General features: G+C 37.9%; 1 protein-coding gene across 5 annotated transcripts in view; it reads left to right on the plus strand.

The window, feature by feature from the left end:
- Window positions 1-24,842, plus strand: part of LOC129765222 (axotactin) — a 186,424-nt gene that overhangs the window by 96,371 nt on the left and 65,211 nt on the right. For all 5 annotated transcript variants that reach the window (XM_055765291.1, XM_055765290.1, XM_055765292.1 and 2 more), the window contains 5 exons: window positions 3,707-3,885; window positions 4,023-4,196; window positions 4,408-4,651; window positions 11,634-11,853; window positions 12,275-12,410. In XM_055765291.1, coding sequence (XP_055621266.1) covers window positions 3,707-3,885; window positions 4,023-4,196; window positions 4,408-4,651; window positions 11,634-11,853; window positions 12,275-12,410 — 953 coding nt within the window. The remainder of the gene's footprint in view (window positions 1-3,706; window positions 3,886-4,022; window positions 4,197-4,407; window positions 4,652-11,633; window positions 11,854-12,274; window positions 12,411-24,842) is intronic.

A 24,842-nucleotide genomic window follows, 5' to 3' on the forward strand; every position in this document is an offset into this window, starting at 1 on the left:
TCCTATTAGGATTTTTCTTTAAGTGCGATTGCAAATTTTTTAGCACTAATATTTTGTCCTCTAGTTCTAGTATTTGTGCTTCCATTAAAACATATCTCTTAAATTTATGTAGTTATAAACATTTGTCTTTCATTTCTTTTACCTTGTTGCTTGATGCGTTTAGAGTTGTCACATTGGTGTGTTGATATCCTTCCTTACCGGTTGTGACCTGCTTATCGGTGCGATCAAGCAGTGGGTTATTCGTGGTGTCTGCTGGGCCTCCCTCGGTGCGAGAGGCTTTTCGTATAAGCCATTGGCTTAGCCACTTCGATGACTTCACAGTATCTTCGTTTCTCACATAAAACGATGTTTTTTCACACTTGTAATGCTGCAACTGACCTCGCAGCTTTGAGGGCCTCGGCGCGCGTGCACTTTTTGTACTGTTCATATATTTTCAAACCAGCCGATACCAATAGTATGGCCAGTATTATCCATAGGAGAAATTCGCTATTTTCATGGAACAGCGTGTGCTGTTCCAAACTGTTTAAAATGGTTACCTGGGCGTCGCCAGTATTGTCTTGTTTCTTTTTTGAACTTATTAGCCCCATTGCTCACTTTTGATTTATCTCACTGTCTCACTGTATAGGTCGCTGCACCGTTTTGTACCACTTGCTAATAATTGTGACACCAAAATAGTTCACTTTTCCGTCGTCGACGAAGAGACTATTGTATTCGAAATGCACTTAACATATGAACGCGATGATTTGACCACCGACGTGTTCTGACATTGCTCGTCGTTGTAACATTACGCCTCTACTCGTAGTTAATATTAGTTGTCCATGTTCAATGGGCATTAACTTTTTTGCGTGTGCTCGAATGTTTTTTGCTTTGGTGGGTATGGGATGTTTCAGTACATTTACCATGTTGAATTTCTCGGTAATTTTTACTGCACACGAATTTTTGAACTTTTTTATCACTTCCACATATTGTTTTTCCTCTAGCGCTTTCAACAGGCTAGAAATGCTTTTTATATTTGTGTCTATAAGGATTGGTAAATTCACTTCACTCGCGAGTTTTAGTCTTCTTAATGTTTCATTTATTTTAGTAATCGTCATTATCGCACTTCACTTCATTTATTTATTTTTTTTTTCACTTTAGGCAGGCTTCGCATCTCGGACGGTCGCCATGTACTGTTCAAAAAGTTTACTGTTAGCTTGAGAATCTTGTAGAGGCTTTCTTTTGACTTATAAGGTATCCTACAGTGGACCAGAAAGGTAGCACCAAACGGTATCCACTAGTAGGACCTCAAACTCGCGAGTTAAGCTTGTAGAAGGTCTCAAAAGCAATTGTCTCTCGTTTATTGATGTCGGATATTTATATGGATTTACACAGTTTGTTCAGCTTAATTCTATCCTACTCTTATTCTATAATAATCATGTAAGTGAATGAGACAGCGGGAGAATCACACTTTGGTTTTGTAAAAATGCATTGTCAAATATTCAGTTGGCAATGGCCCTCAACCGATAGTGCAATTTGAAACCCTTCGTTTCATTGCCACTCGGTCGGGACCACGCGGCTGGAAGTAAGGGGAAAGAGATAATTTAACATAGGTCGAGGACTGCACTTGTTGCTGACGCATATGGACGTAATTTAATTTGCTTATGCAATATTTGTTTATATTTTACAGGGCGGATGGCATTTTGAATAATTTATTGATGTGTTGTATTACAGGGGTTTTTAGCCCATGACAGTCGTTCTACGCATAGTTGTCCCATGTTCCAAAATCACCAACTTAGAAAAACGCATCAAGCATCAAGCAAAAATTTGAACGACAATTGCAACAAACGAAGCTAACAACGTCCAGCCCAAACTGAACGTCTACAAACGGATTGATGAAAACCCTCGAACTAGAGTTTTCGTAAAGAGGGATCAGAGACAAATACATGAAAATGGTACTGGACTTTGAACGGGCGTTTTCCTCTTCTGGAAACTTTGTTAATGAAATCCGATCGAGATTAGAAGGCGACAAAATTAACATTCTCTGTGTCCTTAAGTATTACTTTAACCAACTTTTTGTAAAACAAACATTATCAAAAAAAAAACCGTTTCTTCAAGATAATGATTTTATTTTGAGTATTTGTTTACCGGTAGTTTACCGGTTTTACCGGTAATGAAGTTTTCATAAACAATAAACGGTTATTGAAATTTTGGCACGGTAATGCAATCCCTAGTCATTACGTGAAGGAACAATCATTGAATCAACTTCAATTGGAAAACTCCCGAAAAAACGAAATGATCAAAGTCCACGTTGAACTCTAGTATTTTGTTTGTCAGATATTTGACACTTGATATACAGAATATCTAACTTTTTCGCAATATATTATTCCAATCGGAGTCTACTAAATGTCACTATGACAGTTGTATTGCTTGTGTATCTCCCTCCTAGTAAAGGCCTCGATTATTGAAAAACTTTTTCCGAAACAACTTAACTTGTCAAATATCGGATGTACCCATGCTAAATAACGACCCACGACCATAACATTGACATTGAACTCCGATTAATAGCCTCACATTCAATTTCGTTTCGATCTCGGTCGGAAACAATTCACAGCACGTGTTACAACCTCTCCGGACTGCATCCGGTCTATAACCATAAACCGATCACTTCTAATACCAGCCGGCACCACTTTTCCCCGGAGTCCATAAATTTTTGGTGCCAACGAAAAAAAAAGGGAAACTCAGCTGAGAGGCACCTTTCGCCCAAACCCGCTTGACATAGGCCACACCGGTTTCACAGTTTGGTCACGTCCGGCGCCTTTAGATTAACTTTATCGAAATCTAAAAGCTGAAATTTTCCGCCTCCTCGGACTGTCTGTTTCACCGGGTGGCCCCGCGGGGGGGGGGGTTTGGCGGGGAAATCTCCCGACGCTACAAAATACAAATAAATCAATTAAAATTCCTTCGATATCCCGAGTCCATCCTCTCGCGTCCGCCTGCAAAGCACACCGACAATCGTTTCGTGCGAAATTGGATCCGAAACAGATTTATTGCTTTCGGTTCTTTGATTGCGCCTATCTCCGGTCCCTAAGTTCCAGCCGAGGCATTCTGGCGGAGGGTGGCCAGAGGCCCAAGCAGGCGGACAGACAATCTGAAATGTTGTTCACGCTTTAGCTTCCGTCGTATAGATGGCGGCAGAAAGACAACATCGGCTCGTTTGCAGACCCTAGTCGGGGAGGAGCAGTTGTGTTGTGGATTTATTGCAATCGAAACGTATCGCACCGACACCCCGATTGGCTCGAGCTGTCATGCCAACCTGCGACGACGATGGACCGTGGCTTATGGACCAGTAGTGCAGGTGAAGGCAAAAGTTCAATCGGATCTAACAACTTCCAGGAACTAGCAATTGGCAAGAAAAATGTGTAGTTAAACCGATTTTTATACACTCGAGGGCATGATGTGTTTTGCTCTCGTCCCATCGGAGGGACACAATGGCAGGACGTGGGAGGCAATAATCCGCTTTACTCCAATCGGACGTGATTATTTTTCGAGATCGAATTTTCAGTTAATATGTCCCACTGGAGCACTTGATGGCTTCATAACTATGTCAACAATCATAACTCATTGGGCTGACATAGCCGGAGCCATTACATATTAATTAATTGATTTCAAATTATCGTTACATCCGATGACAATATAAATTTATTATCATTCGTTCGTATCCTTGCAGCTTACATCACCCAGCGAATTCAGCCCGACGGAGAATGCACCGGGATCATGTTGCCGTATCACGATGCACAATCATTTTCACCATCGCCAGTGTCATCAGTGGCATCGCGATTACCCGGCTACCGGTTGCAACGGCCATTCCGACCAACCTCGAACCTGTCAAGGAAGGAATAGTGTACCGTATGAAGTTCAAAATCCTCCTGTTTATTTTATTTTCCTTGATTTTTTTTCCGTTCCATGTTACTTTCCGGTGCTGCTGCTGCAATGATGATTTTTTTCTCTGATGTTTCTGTTATTTTCTTCCCTACAACCCAAAGAGAAATGCACCGGTCCAGGGGAGCCGGGTCCGTGCCAGGGCTTCGGATATCGTTACCGCTTCGAGCAAACAACAAACAATTGCACCCAGTTCATATGGGGTGGGTGTGGCGGCAATCTGCAGAACAATTTCGAAACGTACGAACAGTGTATGCAGCAGTGCGCCAATGAAACACGTGAGTATCAAATTTTAAAAGCTACTCTAGCAGCAGAACTTCACAACGTTTCGCCATTTGTTTGATGGGGAGGAGGAAGAGTGGCGGTGAATTATGAACGTGAAGAGAAACAAAAGGAAGAATTATTAGCTCCGAGTCATGCGTAGCTTCATAACATTTCATTCCTGTCTGAGTCGCACTCTCTCTCTCTCTACTTTTCCCACCCCCACAGAAACGCAGCCTCCGGTGCAGCAGCTAACGACGACCAGCAGCCCGTCGTCAACGCCGCGAACGCAAACACAGGAAACGCTGCCCCAGCAGTACTCCTCCAGCAGCACCATGGCTCCGGTGCCGGACGAAATGCGTGGTTCCGAGCTTACGTTCAAGGAGACCGGCTACGAGAAAACGTTCCTATTCGCCAAGAATAATACCTTCATCCAGATGGACGGCGAGACAATACAAACATTCCAATTAAGGTAAATATTATGAGTGAGCCGTCGAGGATTTTCTGTTGGATAAAACCTACCGTGTGAATGGCGCTATTTTATGCGGGTTGGCATTAGAACACTGAAATGTGGCTGATCTCGATATGGAAAAAAGGATCGTACTTGTTCTTGAGATTAGAATGGCTTGCGCTCATACATTTTTTTTCCTTATCTTATTGCATTCAATTTTTCAATTTCCGGATCAGATTCCATACCATATTCATAGGATATTATATTGTTCAGTGATATCACATATCGTATCAATTGAACGCGTATACAGGGTGAAAATGAAAATGGTCATCTCGAATTTCAAAAAGTTACTCCATAAAAAATGTTCTCCACCTCGAAAAAACACCCTATGCAAAATATCAGCTTAATCGGACTTAAGGGACAGGAGCGCAAAGCGGTCAAAGTTTGTGTTTTTTGAAAATGTAAAAATCACCCAAGGGGGGAGTAAACTGCCGTAATCTCGCAAATTGACGCAAGCGCCAGAGGTAAGAATTGTACACAAAATTTTACAATGTGTACAAAAAATTAGTACTCTTTTTTTTTATTTACAAAATGAAAATTCAATTTCAATATCCAAAATACATATTTTTTAATTTTTTCATACAAAATAGAAGTCATGCAGAAAATTTAAAAAAATGGGCTCAAGATGGTAAAACTATTTTTGACAAACTTTGTGGAACATCGAATTTTTAGGAATTTTCGAAACTTCGAATTTTTGTATGTAAGCAATCATTTTTAGCCACAAATTAAGAATTCTGATGTGATTTAAAACAAAAAAGGTTATTATCAATCTAGAAGGAGAAATGTAGCCATTCTCGAGATATTCAAAAAATATTTGTAATTTATTGTCTTTTTAATAGTAAATAGGCCCTTTAAATATGTTTGTCTTGTTATACCATCATTTTCATGAGATTTTATGAATTCGCTTATAATTTCCAACAACTTTTCCAAATACATCGTTATGGTAAAGACATATGCTTAGAAGTTACGTTACGAAACATTCGAAGACATGTGGGTTAATACAAAACGTAGTGAAACTAAAAAATCTTTTTTATCTTAACACAAACTTCAATCAATCAAAAAAATTGTTGGAAATTATAAGAAAATTCATAAAATTTCATGAACATGACGGTATAACACGACAAACATATTAAAAGAGATTCTTTACTGTAAAAAAGATTATAAATTATAAATATTTTTTTTAAATATCTCGAGAATGGTTGCATTTAGAAGGAGATTGATAATAACCTTTTTTGTTTTTGGAATCAAAAATACAAGTTTTTAAAATCTGCATTTTTAGCACGATTTCATTTGGAATTGCTGCCAAACGAAAATAGTCCCGCGCGTGTATGTGTGTGTGGCGGCTGCTCGGATGTCTCCGATGTTTTTCGATGCTGATACTCTCTTGGTCGGTAATGAATCCCTCGATCCCTCGCCGTCCAGCTCGTCCAGCTCGTCCAGCTCGTCTAGCTCGTTTAGCTCTTTCTGTAAAGATGTTGTCTTGTCGATGTCCTCATGAAAAATGAATGCGTTTCACCACCAGAGTATAGGTGTTAAGTCAACTATACATTCCGTACCCTAAATGATTTGCTATCGCTTACAAATCGATCGCGCAGATAAAAACCTCTAAACCTAATTAGCACATAGAGCATAGAGCACAAAGCAGATAATAGGTTTCTAATCCCTATTGTCTCTAAGCCGATAGACGGATGGATAACATAGGATGCGACGATAGCTTCAGCCTCACTAGCCACAGACAGATCAGCGAGTACGCACCGAATATTATATCGCAGAAAATAGAATATCGAGCTGAGTAGTTTTATAGTTTTGTTTCGACTACTTATTCGCGCCAATAGTGTCCCGTCCACAATCCGGAGAACCAGCTAACTCATATAGTCTCCTACAATAGGAGAAGTATGTAATACGCACCCTCTAAGCGAGAATGGATTTATCTTGACCGTGCTTTTAAAATTTAAGGTAACTAAATAACAAGAGTGCTAAGAATTTTGGCGCCCAAATTATAAATTGCCAATCATACGGTGTTAAATGAGAGATTCCATCAATATATTCCCTTCATGCCCACCAGCGAAGAGAAGAAACCGTTTCTCCGGTGAGCGTGTTCTCCCAGTATTCGTGCATTAATTATCCAGTCCGCGCTCTTGGTTTCCTGCATTCTCTGGGCACATAATATAGATGCCAGATGTGAAGACATGTTTTCGTTTTGAAGACATTTAATTTTGTGAAAACATACTGAGGTCATTTCAAAGTATGTGAAAGCAATTGTTTGTGTGATTTATCGTACATGATTTAGAAAAATATGCTCATTTTTGTTCATTATGAATACATTTGAAGACATTCATTCGTGCCATGCAGGAATATATGAAAAAATCATCTGGCATCCCTCACATACAAGCTATTTCTCTCGTGAGAATGTCATCCGGCCGAAAGCGAGCAAATTGCCCCGATCGAGGGTATGCCATACTGCCCGATGGTAAGCTGATGCGGAAAATATTAAATTGAGAAGGAAATGAAACCTTTCTTACCATTTTCTTCATCTGAGATATTCACTGGGAACTCGGCTCAACAAATATGACCCACAGTTATCGCCTCTGAATCGGTTTTAAGCAACAAAAACCTTATATGAATAATGTAGAAAATTACATCGAAAATCGCTTCCAAAGAAAATTATTTTTCTTATTTTTTTAAAGGATGTTACACATGTAAAACTTGCATGGTGGGATTCTATCATTGACTAGATTGATTTTCGCGGTGCGTGCATTCAATATTGGATACGAAATTATCCTACTGATGGGAATAGAATGGGGAGAATAATCTTCAGAAGCTTTCCTGCTAATTGCACTTGACGATAACGATAACATCTTTCCAGATTCTCCTCGATACTCGAAGCGAAGTGGTTAATGCTAACTCGATAACCACCTGTTCATTGCACTTGATTGAGAAATCACAAAACCAAATGTATTTGGTTGCAGTGTTATATGGATAGAAAACATTGAAATAAACTCTTTCGCATGAATATATTTTTCAATTCCAAGGGGAATTGGTAGATTATTTTTCAGCAACGAAGACATATTTCCGGAATTTCCTCGATGCTGGATGGCAACCAAACAAAAATAGTTCCGCGCGTGTATATGTGTGTGTGCTGGCTGCTCCTATGTCCCAAGCGGAACCGTTTGTGGCATCACTCTCCTCCTGGTAAATACGCTTCTGGCCTAAGGTGCACAAACAGGCTCTTGGTGACACCTTTCATCAGCGCTTTCTTGATAAACGAAGTTAGCTTCACCACAACAGCGACAACATGCTCCAATCGCTGTTCAATTATAACTGAGTAGATTTCCGAGCGGCGCTCGCTTATATACCGATTGGTGATTTCAATAGCCTGTTTTGAAAGCAATTTTAAGGCTATTGAAACAAGTTTTTGGATGAAAAAGTAGCAAAGTATATAACGCGTAGACATTTTATCTTTCGAATGAAGTGTTTATCATACCATTTCGTTCAGTTGTTTAGGAGCTATTAACGCTCAAAATCAAAATAGATCAAACTAATGGTCGCAATGGTACAAGGCTCCTACAGAAGAAGAACGCTCAAAATCTCGGTCTCCGGCGTAATGCCTTCGTTTTCGAAACTTTGAGTTTACACCCCGGTATAGAAATAGTCCTACGTCAAAAAAATTTCGAGATGTGACTAGATCTCGACTTTTCATGTAATTTTAAGACATCAGAAAAAAAATCTCGAAAACCTCGATTTCCTCCCCTCTTGGGCGATTTTTCGATTTTCAAAAAACTCAAACTTTAACCGCTTTTCACCATTCTCCCTTAAATCCGGTTGAGCTGATATTTTGCATAGAATGTTTCTTCGATGGGGTAAACATTTCGTAGAGTAATGCGGGGCAAAGGTGTGCATTGGCTAGTTTGAAGCAAACGAGCATAAAATTTCGACAACAGTGTAGTCGTTTAATACATTATTACACCAGCGTATAAAAAAAGATACATTTCATAAAAGTGGCAAAAAGTTATGAGGTAAAAAAAATTTTGCGATGTTTTGATCCATTTTTTTTCAGTTTTGGAGATGACGATTTACTTACCTTAAATAACTGGAAAATTCGAACCTACACTGTCAAGGAAATCTTCATTCTATAGTAGATGATAGTGCGTATTCGTTTTTGTGAAAAAGTTCAAGAGCTTTTTCTAAAAATTCGATTAGTTCAAAAATTGCTTGTGGGGCAAAGGTGCGCAGTGGCTATGGGGTAAAAGCTCGCACTAGCGTTTTGCTCTGAAAAAAATTATAAAATGTTTTCAACAAAATTTTTAACGGGACCCACAAAAAGAAAACTGATTTGAAGAAATGTACTCCAGAAATGCTCAAATGGCCCGACAGAGGCTTTGGGAGGGAGTCACGAAGTGTCGGATTGCGGCAGACCTCGGTATTTCTGAATCAGTTCTGAAAAAGAGGCTCATATCAGAAAGTGATTTATGATTTGAATCTTCTTTTATTGACATTTCTACTTCTGCTGGAATGTGTCAGCGAGCACCTAGTGCGGTTCAGATAGGTATTTACGAGTGAGCAGTCTGAGGATCTGCAGGCCACTGGACAAAGTTTTCTATGGTATGCCTCTCAAAGATTTACGGCGCATGGCGTTCGATTTTTCGAAAGCCAACAACCTCCAGCACGATAAAGTTGCAAAACTAGCAGGAAGAGATTGGCTTCTAGTTTCATGTGGAACCACCGTTTGTCTCTTCGAACCCCACAACATTGCAACGAAGCAACAGCGCTCCAAGGCAAAGCGTCGGAATCCTCAGAACCGAAATCCAAGATGAGGAATAACAATAAACAATTGCTTAAAAATAATTCAAAATGAATTTCAAATGAAAAATGTTTTTATTTTCATCATGCATTCAATTCAATATCGGTTATGCTTCGTTTATGTTTATCTTTTCACAATGAACTTCAAATCAATTTTTGGTTTTTTTTTCAACAATGAGTTTCAAAGTTTGTTTATAAAAACGAATTCTGTTTCAAATGTTGGACATTTTCGGATATCTTCTATTGTCAGTCTCCTTTCTCCCAAAAATTTCCACTTGGTATGTTCGACCATAACACCCTCTCTTCTCCACCCATAAAAACCACAGAACACCCTCCTCCCCTGCCTACTGGACGGTGCCCACACTCTCTAGTGATGGTGACTACGTTTCGAAGGTAATATATATATAGTTACAATTCGGTAAGCAAACGAAATTGTATTTGCTTTTATGTTAAGAGTTATTGGACGACAACAGTTAGGTGCGCACCTTTGCCCCGCATTACTCTATAGGGTAACTTTTTGAAATTTTATGGTCGATTTTTTCCCATACATTCATTGGCACCCTAGTATACACTTTACAAAAATTCGAGAAGCAAAATGCGATATGGGATTCTCAGGTCATTTTTGAAATGCAATAGCTTTGCTATGAATCTTTTGTCATTAAGATAAAATTCACTTGAACATTTAAGTTTATAATTTCGGAATATATTATATACTGTCTATGGTACGGCCCAAGGAAGTATAGCATAGAAAACATAGACCCTCGCACGAAAAATGAACGGATTCAAATCATGTTAAGATGCTGGCTACCCTTTCGATGAAATAAATTCGGGAAAATGGTTCTTGCGCCAACCCTGAGTACCTTTTGATTGATGTGATTACGTTGAGTCTTGCCATAGGCACCATGGTTGATTTTTGGAGTGTTATTTGGCCAGGGGAAGTACATGGGTCCTCAAAACTTTGTGAATATAAAACCTCGTTAATTCCCCCTTTTGCAAAAACAACCAAAAACATTCACTTGAAAGACATTTTGATGTTTTTGGATGACCAGATTAGCCCGGAGAATCTCAGAAAGCTGTGTTGCATACACTTCATCATTCTTCTGGTTATATTGATTGTGTACTAAAACAATTTCTCACCCGAAAGGGGAATCTCACAACCCACGTGCCGCTTGAGAAGGTTACGATATTTGAACTCTTGCTACATTCTGTTTGTCAGTGAGACCATGAACGCGTTGGTTTCTGTAAGCTGTAAGATGTCCTTCTTCAAAATATGGTGCATGGATGACAGGCATTCCTAGGCGATTCCACTGTTGAACTATTGTCGACGCATGTGGGGCTCTGACAGACAGCTTAAGTCCAGGTTTTGGTCGAACTTTTGATTGGTTGAAGACATCAAATGGGTTTGTTGTAGCCTCAGAAACAAACCTTCTACAGTAACGCAGTGGCGTCGAGTGGAGCTTTCGCACCCGGGGCGGAAATGTTTCGTTGCACCCCCTCCCTCTTCGTTATCTGTATATGATGTATGCCGAATGGTGAAGTATTTGTTAATGAAGGGGTGTTTCTGTTCCCCTAAAATCGTGTACCCGGGGGCGGTACGCCCTCTCCCCACCCCTCAGTCGACGCCACTGCAGTAACGATATTCGAGCTCAGCCAGAATAATGGAAAAAAGTTTGTAGCAACGTTTTGAATGATTCGTTCGTATCCCTTTTTTCGCAAGAGTGTTGCATTGTCATTAAAAGATGGAACAGCAAGGGCTAAGCTGCAATAAAACCTTGGACTATGAACCTACTGAATACTACATTCCAGTGAATATGAGCAGAGGAACTTTTGTTCATCAAAATGTTTTGAAGTTTATTTTTTTCTACCCAGTGCATGACACTTGAAGCAAGAACCTCCAATTATGATGGCTATGTCATCACTCAAGAACCAATCCGAAGGACACTATTTGAATCTCTAAGAATCAATGTGATATAACTTTTCTGAGCAAGTTCACGTTCAATAAGTGGATCTACATAATAAAACATCAATGCCATTACAAGCAAAGTAATCTATGGGCTAAGCCAAGAAATTGTCATTCTGCCTTAAGATATGACACTATATTATAGTAATAAAAAAAAACATACAGAATCTACTAAATTTTCAGATTATGCCGTGAAATATCATTCCAATTCCGTACCCGGCTGCCCCACGGACTGCTGGTGTACCACAACGTCAAAACTCCGGCCGGGGTGAAACTCGACCCGTACGCCCTGTACGTAATCGTCGAGAAGGGCCAGCTAAAGGTGGTGCACGTGTTCGGAAACCACTCCACCAGCGTTACCGTCGGCGAAGGCCTCAACAGGGATGAGTGGCACAGTGTCATGGTAAGTAAGACTACTACAGATCGCATGCGGTGCATATTTGTACCGCGCTAAGTCACGTCCTCCTGGGAGCCAACGGCAGTTCCATTATTTATGCATCTCTATATTTAGCTATACTCGCTGGAATTTTTGCATTCTGGATGGAGATTATTATAAAATGGAATTATGTTGAAAATTAAAAGCCCTACATTTTTATCTAATTCGATTTCGGTGGCTGAAACAAAAGGATTACGACAGTGATAATTTCCACTCTACATTTTTTCCGAAAACGCGCTTTATACATGGGACGAACAAATTCATCTAACATAATTAACGGCACATAAATTCAAGTGCAAGCTAAAAGCACTCACCAACACCGGTTGCTGTCGGTGTTCGTCGTTGCAGATAATCTCACTCACTAGGATCTCATTTCTGTCGTCACCAGGTACGGATCGACGTTCACGGCGCCCGCCTGATAGCCCGTGTCGATAACCACAAGGAGGAAGTGTACTTGAAAGGATTAAATCACGAAACCAACTATGGCGTTTCGATCAACCTGATGTCAGTAGTGCTGGTCGGCGGTAAGTAAATCCACACCTACCCCGGTGGGTGATAACACAAATTCCTGAACTTTACCCCCGCTTCTCCCGCTTCATGTTTATAATTTATTACTATCATCAACGTCGTCCAGCCATGATTGGCGCTGTCTTGGATAACAGCCCGCCTTGTCAAATGATTACTTCTTGTCTGGCAGGAAGGATACGCGGACAGACGGAGTATGATAATGATGCTTCGCTCCGGCACTAGTGCAGTATTTTCCTATTAGAGAGCAGGAAGTCAAACTTTGCTCGTTGAGGAATTTTTTATTTATTTCGCCTTTCTTATTTTTGGTTTAATACAAATCATGTTTTACTTTGCTACGACATCAACAGGTTTAATCAGGCGGCTGTGGCTTTTCCATTTGAGTTGAAAAAATAAATACCTTCAAATAAATGGTTGAATTTAATATGTGAAAATTTGTACACAAAACTTGGGAATGCTAGTCGGAAAAACTGGAGATTCAATGTTCGAAATCCTACTTGTGATTTTTGAAACTATGTTAATTCGTGATGAATTAATGCTAAAGATTAGATATTTACCGTTTCAAAGACAAAACATCTGATTTTGGAATACATCTTTTCCATGTCAGTATTTAGATTCTATTTCATTTTTTAATTGGATGACAAATTACCAAGTACACAAGAAATCGATTGGAAATTTTAAAAAATTATATCTTCAAAGAATTCTTAGTTTCCAGGAAAACTGCCAAAAGCCATTTTTTTGTGTTTAACAAATTTACGGCTCATTGGAGGCGATCTGGCGTAGTGGTAACATCCATACCCCTCGCGCAGAGATCACGAGTTCAATTCTTCAAGTAAAAGTGACGAACCAGCCGAAATGTGTTGAAAGTCACTATAATAGAGAGAAAAAAAAATTACGGCACTTTGACCTATTTCAATAACAATACCAACTTGATTGAAGAGATATTTTTCGACCTAGAAATAATTTTATAGTATGTATTCCCGATTCATTACACATGAAGTTATAAAAGAAATTCATCGTTTCTACGTAAAAACTAATACATTTTTTAGCATAGTTAAGTGATTCGATTTGTGTCCAATGTTCGTCGTCTCTAAAAACTTAGACATCACATTTTAACAATCTTCTTTTAATGGCAACTTCTCACCTCTGAGTTTTTTAATAAAATGTCACCTTCCAACGAGCAGAAATCTTAAATTGTTTGAATGATACTTTATTGGATACCAATCCTAATTTTATTTACCAGAACAATGATGGATTTCTGTTTACCAAACCTTTAATAATATTTTTTTTAAATCACTTGCAAAATTCGAAGTCACACTTTGTTTCTGTATATTTGTTAGTTATATACCGTATGCGTATTATTGTTTGCACCATTAAACACAGTAAAAACGAAAACTAAATGTTTTTGGTATAATTTATTTATTTATTACTAGCTGACCCGGTAAACTTCGTCCCGCCCAAAATTTGTTTTTTTGTCAACAATACCTTCAAACATTCACGTTTTCTTACTATGAGCAAGTTCATGGGTCCAATCGCAGAACTGTTCATCGATTAATCTTTTAATCGACCCCGTTGAATTTACCTCTTACTATAAAATTCCCAGTATTTCTAACAAAACTCATCATTAGAATATCAGATTATTTTCAGACACAATTCTCGTCCAAGATTTTTCAACCACTTGCAAATAACATGTTTCTCCGTTACATGGAATAAATGTTTTCTACAGAAAATATGATAGAATAAAGACAGCCCTAAATCGGACAATTCCTTCCTCGAGTTCTGTTCTTATCAACACATCCGGCGATCCTTTTTTTGGTATAGATAGAAGAAGATATAGGAGAGCGTTTCATCACATTAAAATCCATTCCCAGCTTCGAACAAAGATCAAATTCGCTAGCGCAAACATCAAATGGACTAACAGCACTTGTCACTATGTAATTGTAGAACATATGGGAATTTAATTTTCCGAATATTCCCTTTTTCTCAGAGTTTTCCGAAAAATTTTCAATTGTCATACTTGGAGGGGTCTCATACCATCATAGAAACATTTCTCATACCGAAAAACCCTCACATCCTAAATTTTGCTTGATTAGTTCTCGAGTTATGCAGAAGTTTGTGTTTCGTTTGTATGGCAGCCCCCCCTTAGAGAGGGGGTGGAGAGTCTAACCATCATAGAAACATTTATTGCACCCTAAAACCTCCACATGCCAAATGTGGTTTCATTTGCTTGATTAATTCTCGTGTAATGCAGAAATTTGTGTTTCATTTGTATGGAGGGAGGGGTCTCATCATCAGCTGTTTAAGAATATTGTCTTGAAAATTGGTTGGTTGAGTACCGTTTTGTCTCATATTCCGAACACTTAAGCTCATATTCCAAACACTTAAGCCATTAACACTAAACCTACCACGAGGGGTCAAATGACCCTTTATAAACTTTTTGTAAAATATTCTTGCAAATAACGTTATTACATAGTCATATGCCTATACTACTTTTATAAAAACATACGTCGAATGTTTTTTTCAATACTTACTAATCTCTTGTTATTTTTTTAGGGAAAAATATCTGCCCTAACTACCGCAGAGGGCCATTCATGTGCTATCATAAAGATTTGTATGTGTGGTTGTGATACAATACCGTTGCATTAGACTTTTTTGCTATTGCTTTATATGTATCTGTGAATGAATAGAATGATTTGTGTTTGCTGACAATGAATAGCCTAGCGAGTTTACAGTAACCATTCAAAGTCATAATTCTATTTTGCATGTCAGGCATAATTTTGCTAATCATTCTTATCACAAAAGGTCGAAATATTCAAGGTATTTGAAATCAATGGAAATTATAAATGACGTAGATTAAGAGTGTTCGGAATTTGGTAAAGAGAAACCAACTGAAAGTGAAGTGGATAGCATAGAACAACATGATCACTCTTTCGAAACTACAGCAGAATATGAGTCCCCACGTAAAGAAAGTGAAGACGAAAATATTCCAAACATAGGTAGAGGACAAAAGAGAAAGGGACCATTATCAAATTCTAAAAGTGGAAGTGAAATGGAAGATGTGGCATTTTCTTGGATTATTGACAATCGTATAAAGGAGCACATGAAAAATGTACAGAAAAGGTCCCTCAAGTATTAAGAACAACGTGTAATCTTATTCCTGCAAAAATAAATGTATTTATTGCGCTCCTATATGTACGCATATCAGGCAAACAATTTGAGCATCTCATATTTTTGGAACAAGAAATGGACCCTGCTTTGTTTTTTGAAATCATGAGCAGGAATAATTTTTGAGAAATTATGCGGTTTGAAAACCACTGTTTTTGGAACTATACGTGGAAATAAAAGAGAACTACTAAAACTCGCCAAACAGAAGAAAGATAGTCCCGCTTTATAAAAAATTGTTTCAAATGCAAAAAATAGTGTGTGGAAAATATGCCTTCGTGAACCTAATAGTTTGTAAAACACTTGGTGATTAAAGCTAGCATATACCCCTTTATTTTAAAAATCAGTTGAAGAATATTTATTGTTTTCTTGTATTATTTTTATGGTTCTTCAAATTTAATAAATAAACAATTTTCATTTGTTTTTGAAAAAAAAGTTGACTCATATTCCGAACACTTTTGTCTCAAATTCCGAACAGAGAAAATGCATTTTTTTTAAATCATAACTTTTGAACAACTGGAACGATTTATTTGATCGATGTATCAAATTAAAGTCAAATAACTAGTCTTTTTGGAAAAATCTTATACTTGCAAAAAAATTGTATTTTGTTTTTGTTATTATTGATTTTTTTGCTTTTTATAGGTTATATGCTTTCGGGTCCAATGGCGCTTTCTTAAGAGCTGGGATTTTTTACATAACATAACCAAAAATCAGAAATGTGATTTTTTTTCTTTTTGACTTATGATTTTCCAAAGTTGAGATATTTTGGTTGCGGCGGCTTATTGGACAAAAGATAGAAATATAGGAAATCTAGTTTTCCTGCAAATCAAATATTTTAATATTTTTTGAAATAAGACTGGCTAATTAGCTTTAATTTAATGTGTCGATCATCTGAATCGGTCCAGTAGTTCAGAAGCTTTGAATTTTTGAAAAAAGTCAACACATAAGCTTTGTTGGCCATTAAACAGTGCCTCGTTTTTCAAAATGGTACTCTTTCGCGAAATCGAGAAAAAATCTAATTTATTTTGGATACAATATAGCTTTTTTCGTATGACTACAATAAAATTGATTTATAAATGAATACTCATGGTGAAAAACTAAAAATATATCACTGACTCGAAGTACGAACAACAAAAATGTAATAATATGTTCCTCGTATCTTTGGAAGTTAAGGTCCATGAAAGGGACTATCTACATATGCCAGGTGACAGTTTAAGAGGATGGAGATTGAAGCCTAGGTCACATATATGACACCAAGCGCCCTCTTTAAGGCGACGTTTAGGTCTTTGGAAACGGCTAATGACTTCATACGTCATTCCACACTAAACCTGACCAAGAAAATCAACTTTAATCTCGTTGGTTTGCGTCTGCGACCTACATTTTGACGGAACAGAGCTTACAAACATTTGTTAACAAATGGTCTTTTTATATTGTGTGATCAAACATCTTCTGTTCGGAATTTGAATCATGTGTCGAAACTTGATTCAAATTCCGAAACTACTTAAATGCTTATTTTAATGAGGATTTCTGCATAAATCTCATTTGTTCATCCATTTATAGTAGACTAGCTGACCCGGCAAACTTCGTCCCGCCCAAATTTTGTTTTATGTTATCAATACCTTCAAACATCCACATTTTCTTACTATGAGCAAGTTCATGGGTCCAATCGCAGAACTTTTCATTGATTGATCTCCTAATCGACCCCGTTGAATTTACCTTTTACTATAAAATTCCTAGTATTTCAAACAAAACTCATCATTATAATATCAGAATATTTTCAGACGCAATTCTCGTTCAAGATTTTTCAACCACTTGCAAATAACATGTTCCTCCGTTACATGGATTGAATGTTCTATACAGAAAATATAATAGAATAAAGACAGCCCTAAATCGTTAAATTCCTTCCTCGAGTTCTGCTCTTATCAACACATCCAGCGATTTTGCGTTTCAACACATTAAAATCCATTTCCAGTTTTCCATGTAATTGTACATATGGGAATTTATTATTCCGAATTTTCCTTTTCTCCTTCAGAGTTTTCCGAAAATTTTCAATTGTTATGTTTGGTTGGAATATTTTCGGTTGAAATATGTGTAATATTTTTATGGGACTTTTTATGGGACCATTCCAGAGGAGGGAGGGGTGTCATACCTTTATAGAAACATTTATTGCACCCCCACATGAAAAATTTGGCTCCATTTGCTTGGTTAGTTTTCGAATTATTCAGAAATTTGTCTTTTATTTGTATGGCAGTTCCCCTTAGAGAGGTGGGTGGAGTGTCTTACCACAGTTAAAACATTTATTGCACCCTAAAACCTCCACATGCAAAATTTGGTTTCATTTGCTTGATTAATTCTCGAGTTATGCAGAAATTTGTGTTTCATTTTCATGGAAGCCCCACCTAATAGAGGGGGAGCAGTATCTAACCACCATAGAATCAATTATTGCACCCTAAAACCTCCAAATGCCTACTTTGGTTTTATTTGCTTGATAAATTCTCGTGAAATGCAGAAAATTGTGTTTCATTTGTATGGCAGCCCCCCATAAGAGAGGGGAGAGGAGTATCTAAGCACCGTAAAAACATTTAATGCACCATAAAACCTCCACATGCCAAATTTGGTTCCATTTGCTTGATTAATTCTCGAGTAATGCAGAAATTTGTGTTTCATATGTATGGTGCCCCCCTTAGAGGAGGGGGGTGGAGAGTCTAACCACCATAGAAACATTTCTGGCACCCTAAAACCTCAATATGCCTAATTTGGTTTCTTTTTGCTTGAATGACTCGCGAGTAATGCAGAAATTAGTGTTTCATTTGTATGACAGCCCCCCCCCCCTTAGAGAGGGGGGTGGAGAGTCTAACTAGCATAGAATCATTTATCGCATCCCAAAACCTCCATATGCCAAATTTCGTTTCATTTGCTTCAATAATTCCCGAGTAATGTAGAAATTTGTGTTTAATTTGTATGGCAGACCACCACCCTCCCCTTAGAGAGGGGGGAGGGGTCTCAAACTATCACGAAAACCTTCCCCGGTCCCAAAAACCCCTACATACCAACTTTCATGTTGATCGGTTCAGTAGTTTCCGAGTCCATAAGACAGACAGACAGAAATCCATTTTATATATATATATATATATATATATATATATATATATCAACTCAATGTATATATATATATATATATATATATATATATATATATATATTAATATATATATATATATATATATAAGTTAAAGAAGTTAGGCCTTTGGGAAGGTTTTTAAAAAATTATAAACGAACTACCTCACTTGAACATCGAATTATGACTGACTTTATTCCTTACTAATTAGCCTGAGCTGAGTTCCCTAACGCGGCGTACGGTTATGCTGATTCTCCAGTTTGGTTCCGGTGAGCTCGATCGTGGTGGACTTCGACCTGGCCAAAGCGCTGAGCCTTAGGATTGTGTATCGAACGATAGGTCGATGTTTCGATGGGTCGTTGGTATCGATGATGTTGACGGTGCAAATATTCAGGTCGATGCGCCGTCAATGATGATGCGCTGTTTGTTCATGTGTCGCCCGGAGAACTGATGCGTTAGCTCTATTGGAAGTGGGTCACCGCTGTTGTTCGGTGGTTAGTTGATCTGTTCGTGTAGTACATGGGGATGTGGGTGTTAACTACTCTCTCCCTAATGAAGATTCGTCTCGAATCTTAAGTTGTTTTCTTCGGAGGTACAATTCGATGAGGCTGCTAGAATTGAAACCGCTGTTGTTGATTGTTGCATAGATGAACTTCTGCGAGTATCGTTGAAGTTGTTTGTGCTGGGTTTTCTAGTGATTTGTCTTGTTGGGTTTGATCTGAGGAGAGGGAAGATGTCATGCTTTTTGTGTTAGCATAGGGTTTTACCTCTGTTGATACATTTCGTGGTGTGGTGTATACTCCAATATGTTTCTTCAGGCTCATGATTGCCAATCCTATGATCATGGCTGCGAGTGGAATCAGGAATCCAATCGTAGTATGTTGCAGTGTTATGTGGTCTCTTTGCAGTTTATGGATGTGGTCTCGGTTTTCAATTCTAAGCAGGTTTACTTGTTGCAGATCAGGTTGGTTGAAGATTACTGTTGGCTGAAAGTTCACTCCAATTGTTGAAATAGTTCTGATCTCGTGATGATTAATTGTCCTCTTGTCGTCGTATTTGCTTCCATTGATTGAAACAGAGCAGTTTGGATATTTGATCAGTAGAGTTCCCGTTATCTGTCTCGATTTGATGTTGCAATTTGAATCCAGAAGAACGGATTTATCAGCGTTTCTCACGATCAGCGTGTGGTCGTCGATAGGCTTAATGTCCATTCCGATGCGATGTTCCTCGTAGGGGCAAGATGCGTTGATTCCTCTTAATGCGTTGTCGATACAACCGTCGCCTGTTAAATTCGTGAGCTCCTGTCTTTGGCAAATTCTATAATTTTCAACAATTGTACATTCGTTATTTATTCCTAGTGTCAGTGTTTTACTCAGAACAGCTGAGTTGTAGGGTGTCGATATAATTCTGTTTTTTCTTGGTAATGTTTCAAATCTAATATATTGGAACTTTTCTGACATAAATATTGGGATCTTGATCACAAATATTATTTTTGTACTTTCATGATGTGTTTCTATACTAAGAAATTCATAAATTTGGTCAATATTGTTAATGTGAATATTTTGTTCTTCTAACTTTTCTAGTACAAACTCTGTTTCATTATTGTTTAATATTGCCCTAGATAAAATCCCTATTTTCGATAGTTGTACAATTTCAAAAATGTCTCTTAGTTGGTTGTTTAGTAGATCTAGATTGAAAAATAGATCGTGAACTATTCCTTTTAAATGATTTTCATATTCTGTGTTTACGTTATTGGCAATTCTCGATATTCTTCTTAAAACCTCAATTTGGTTTTCATTTACGTGGCTAATTAAATTGTTAATTTTAGCTTCGAATTCCTGATTGATTCTGATTTGTCGGTTGTTGTTGTCAATAAGTGTGTTGGTTTTGGTTTTTGAATTTTCTATCGTTTGTCGGATTAATTGTAAATCGTCGTCGTCTAAATTGCCGGTCAATGATTTGATAAACGTTCCTAATGGGTTTAAGAGTCCTCGTTTCTGTCGGTGTATGGGTTTCAACTGTTTGTAATTGTCGGAAATTTGTTTCATCCTAATGTCCAATGTTTTAAGGTATGGTTTCGTGAAATTTTGTCGTTCGAACTGGTGTAACGTATACTGGAGGTTGGTGAAACTACTTTCGAACTTTTCCAAATCCACGATGTGGAGATGGAAATGTTGAGATGTGATAATCTTCGCTTCTCTCTCGCTAAATGCTATTATTCCATCATGTCGTGAGAGGTCTGTTATCGTCACTTCTGCTGTAACATCAAGGGCTAATCTGGAATAGAGAAATATGTGAGTACTACTTTGGGTTTCGAGACGTCATTTTCTTTGACGTCTTATTTTTGTTTTATGTATCGTTCTTCCATTCTGATCTTGGAAGGTTTTTGTGTTATCTCTTGCGATTTGATATCGTTTATACTTATCCTTTGTTTTACTTTTGACCCCTTGGCGCGCGACGTATACAGTTTCGTCCACTTCCAGTGATGGGTCAGCTTCCTTGTTTTTGTTGTGGTGCTGTAAATCTTGTTTTTGTTTTTTAATGAGAGCTAATGTTGCTTCATTGTATATTTCATTCCTTTTCCTAACAATTTCTTCAATGTTACTCGGTCTCACCTCTCCCTCTTTTATTCCAAAGAATACTTCTTTGGGTCGCATCTTGGTTGAAGAGTGAATAGTGTCGTTATAAAGTGCTACAGTGACTCTAAACAACTCTTTCTTACTTAATCCCTCATGTTTCGATCTACAACAGCGAAACATTTCTGCAATTGTTGAGTGAAATCGTTCAACGATTCCATTCACTTCGCTTTTATTAGATGGTGTGAAATATGTTTCAATTCCTAGTTCTTCTAACATGCCTCTTACTTCAACAGACTTTAGTGCTGGTTCATTGTCACTGACCAAAAGTCTGGGTATCCCATATGTTGAGAAGAATTTTGTCAGTCCTGAACGGACGTCAGGAATCGATCTCGATTTAATTGGAAAAAGCATTCCGAACTTCGATAATTTGTCTACCACGGATATGAACGTGTTTGGTTGACATATGAATATATCAACATGAACTATGTCTAGCGGCTTTTTAGGTATTGGAGTTTGGGCTAGGTTCAATTTATAAGGATGTCGCTCATATTTAGCAGTTTTACACGTATTGCACAATGTGACGTGTGTTCTAACTTTCCTTTTCATGTTCGGGAAGTAGAATTTCTGGCTGATAGCCATCAGATTTTCTTCGATGCCTCTGTGAGCTCTTGTATGTGTTGTATTTATGACTTCATTCTGTTCTTCTTCAGTTTTTAAGTCAATTAAGAACTTTTGTGAAATAACTACTTTAAACGTTTTGACGCGAGAAAAATAGTTTTTATACACAATTTGAAGGGTGTTGATGAGATTTTCTGGGCAGTAAATGCAATTTACTCTTTTAGGATCCATGAATTCTTTGAATATTCTTAGTAATATTGGTACACCAAAATTCACTTTTGTAAACGTGTGTCTTAGGACTTTGGGAAAAACTTGTTCTCCGGTGGTCTCACTCTCAGTTCCATCTATTTTCAAAATGATCTGATTGGAAAAAGTGTTTACCGGTTTTTCGGTACATGCGATAAATTCCGAGTCATCGGTGTCTGCCGAATGTTGCGTAGCAGCGTCTGATGAAGAATCATTTTGTTCTTCATTCAGATTTAAATTTTGGGGAATTCTAGAGAGGCCATCGGCAACGACATTTTGTTTTCCGGCACGATATCTTATATCGTAGGAATAGTCCATTAAAGCAATCATCCATCTGGCAATTTTACTTGATGGATCTTTCAAGTTCACGGCGCAAGTAAGCGGCTTGTGATCTGTGTATAAAATGAATTTATTTCCGAAAAGGTACGGTCGGAAATATTTGGTTGCCCAATAAATAGCTAGTAACTCCTTCTCAATAGTGGAGTACTTTTCTTCGGTTTGACTGAGTGTTCTCGATGCAAAAGCAACAGGTTTATCTCTTCCGATTGGACCTTGTGAGAGAACAGCTCCTATTGCGTATTTGGATGCATCTGTTGTCAATATGAAGGTTTTTTCGAAATCTGGGTGTATTAGAATAGCGCTGCTAGAAAGTATCTGTTTGCACTTGTTGAATGCTTTTAGAAATTCTGGAGTATGTTCTACTTTCTCATTTTTCCGAAGACATTGTGTTAGCGGTTTCGTTATCCGGCTGAAATCCTTTATGAATTTTCTATAGTATCCCAGTGTTCCTAAGAAGGATTTAATGTCCTTCTCGGTTTTGGGAATTGGCCAATTTTGGATAACTTCAATTTTTTCTGGGTTTGGTTTTACACCTTCTTCATTCACCACGTGACCGAGGAAGGAGACCTCTTTCTTCAAAAATTCACTTTTGTCGAGCTGTATTTTTAAGTTGGCTTTTTTAAGAGCAGCGAAAATTTTATTTAAGTTGTTGCAGTGTTCTTGTAAACTGCTGCTGAATACAATGATATCGTCCATATACACTAGGCAGATAAATCCGGCTAGGCCTACCAGCACAGCATTCATTGTTCTCTGAAATGTTGCCGGGGCGTTTTTCAGCCCGAATGGCATTCTTAGATATTCGTAGTGGCCGTTCTCAGTTGAAAATGCAGTTTTTTGAATATCGTCTTTTTCCATCAGAATTTGGTGGAATCCCGAAGCTAAATCTAGGGTTGTAAAATATTTACTTCTCCCTAATTTATCTAGGATATCCGTGATATTCGGTATGGGGAATTTATCATCCACAGTTTTAGCATTGAGCTTTCTGTAATCAACGACGATTCTCCATTTTTGAATACCTGCAGCATCCGCTTTCTTCGGAACGACCCAAATGGGTGAATTCCATGGTGACGTAGAAGGACGAATTATGTTTTCATCAAGCATTTTCTGAATTTGTTTGCCGACTTCCTCTTTATGGCAATGAGGATACCTATAGCTTTTCTGATACACAGGTATCTCATCATGGGTCAAAATTTTATGTTTCACAACATTAGTAGCTGTAAGGGGTTCGTTGTCGAGGTGAAAAATATCTTGATTTTCCTCAATGACATTGATCAAACTATTTTTCTCTTCTCTGTTTAAATGATCCAGACGAAGTTGGTCCATAAGTTTTCTGAATCTGTCAGGACGAGCTTCCAAAAAATTGAATTCGTTTTGCTCAACCAAGCATTCAAAGTTATTAAGAGTGATCTCAAGTGGATAATCTAATGAAAGTGTTTGATTCTCAGTTGAACTGTTCTTGAGACTGACAATGGCTTTATGACCTACTGCTTGGTATAAACCAGCACATATGAAAAGGTTTGTATTGATTTCGAGATCATCTTCTAGTAAAAAATCACCTGATTGCTCGGAAACTGGTATCTCTATATTATGAATGGTTTCTCTTGAAATTTCCTTTGAGAAAGGTTCTGGATGTTTTCTGAGCATCTGAAGTTTTGTTCCTAATATGGTTATGGAATTGTCATCTGTTTCAATCTTCGCTTTAAGTTCCTGAAGCGTTTCATACCCAATAAGGCCGTGGAAAAAATTATGAAAATCAAAAATATGAAATTTGAACGATTTATCAGTTAAGTCGGGAAATGGATTGAAGTCGACATATCGTTCAATTTTGTGAGTGCCTGAGATGTTGGAGACAACAGTTGGTGTAGGCAGCGCAAAGGATTTTTTCACAAATCGGGGGCATAAATAATTTTTGTTAGCTCCCGTATCTATCAATAATTTCAATCCAAACCCTTGACGTGTGGGAATTTCCATGTAAGGGATGAAATTTTTTGAGTTTACCTGGGGAAATGGGATGTGCTTTCCAGTTGAAAATTTAGGTTATCGACTGCTTCGCTAGAAGTTTCTTGTTCGTAGGTCTCATTGGAAGTTTCTTGCTCATTTTCTAAATGTATTTCTGAATGGTCTTCTTCGTATGAATAATTATCCATTGGCGTTGGGTAGTAATCGTGGTGATAACTTGCCAAGGGATAACATTGATACTCGTATTGATACTCTTGAGCGTTTTGTTGAGTTTGTTCAATATTTCTTAATTCCGTTATCCGTGCTGGTCTCGGTGGGACAGCAGGAAAGAATTGGCTTCTTGCATTATAATTATGCGGTGGTCTATTAACGTAATTTACATATTTAGAGCGAATGGATTTATCAGCATT

The sequence above is a fragment of the Toxorhynchites rutilus genome, chromosome 2, assembly GCF_029784135.1.
Source record: "Toxorhynchites rutilus septentrionalis strain SRP chromosome 2, ASM2978413v1, whole genome shotgun sequence".
Classification (NCBI taxonomy): domain Eukaryota; kingdom Metazoa; phylum Arthropoda; class Insecta; order Diptera; family Culicidae; genus Toxorhynchites; species Toxorhynchites rutilus.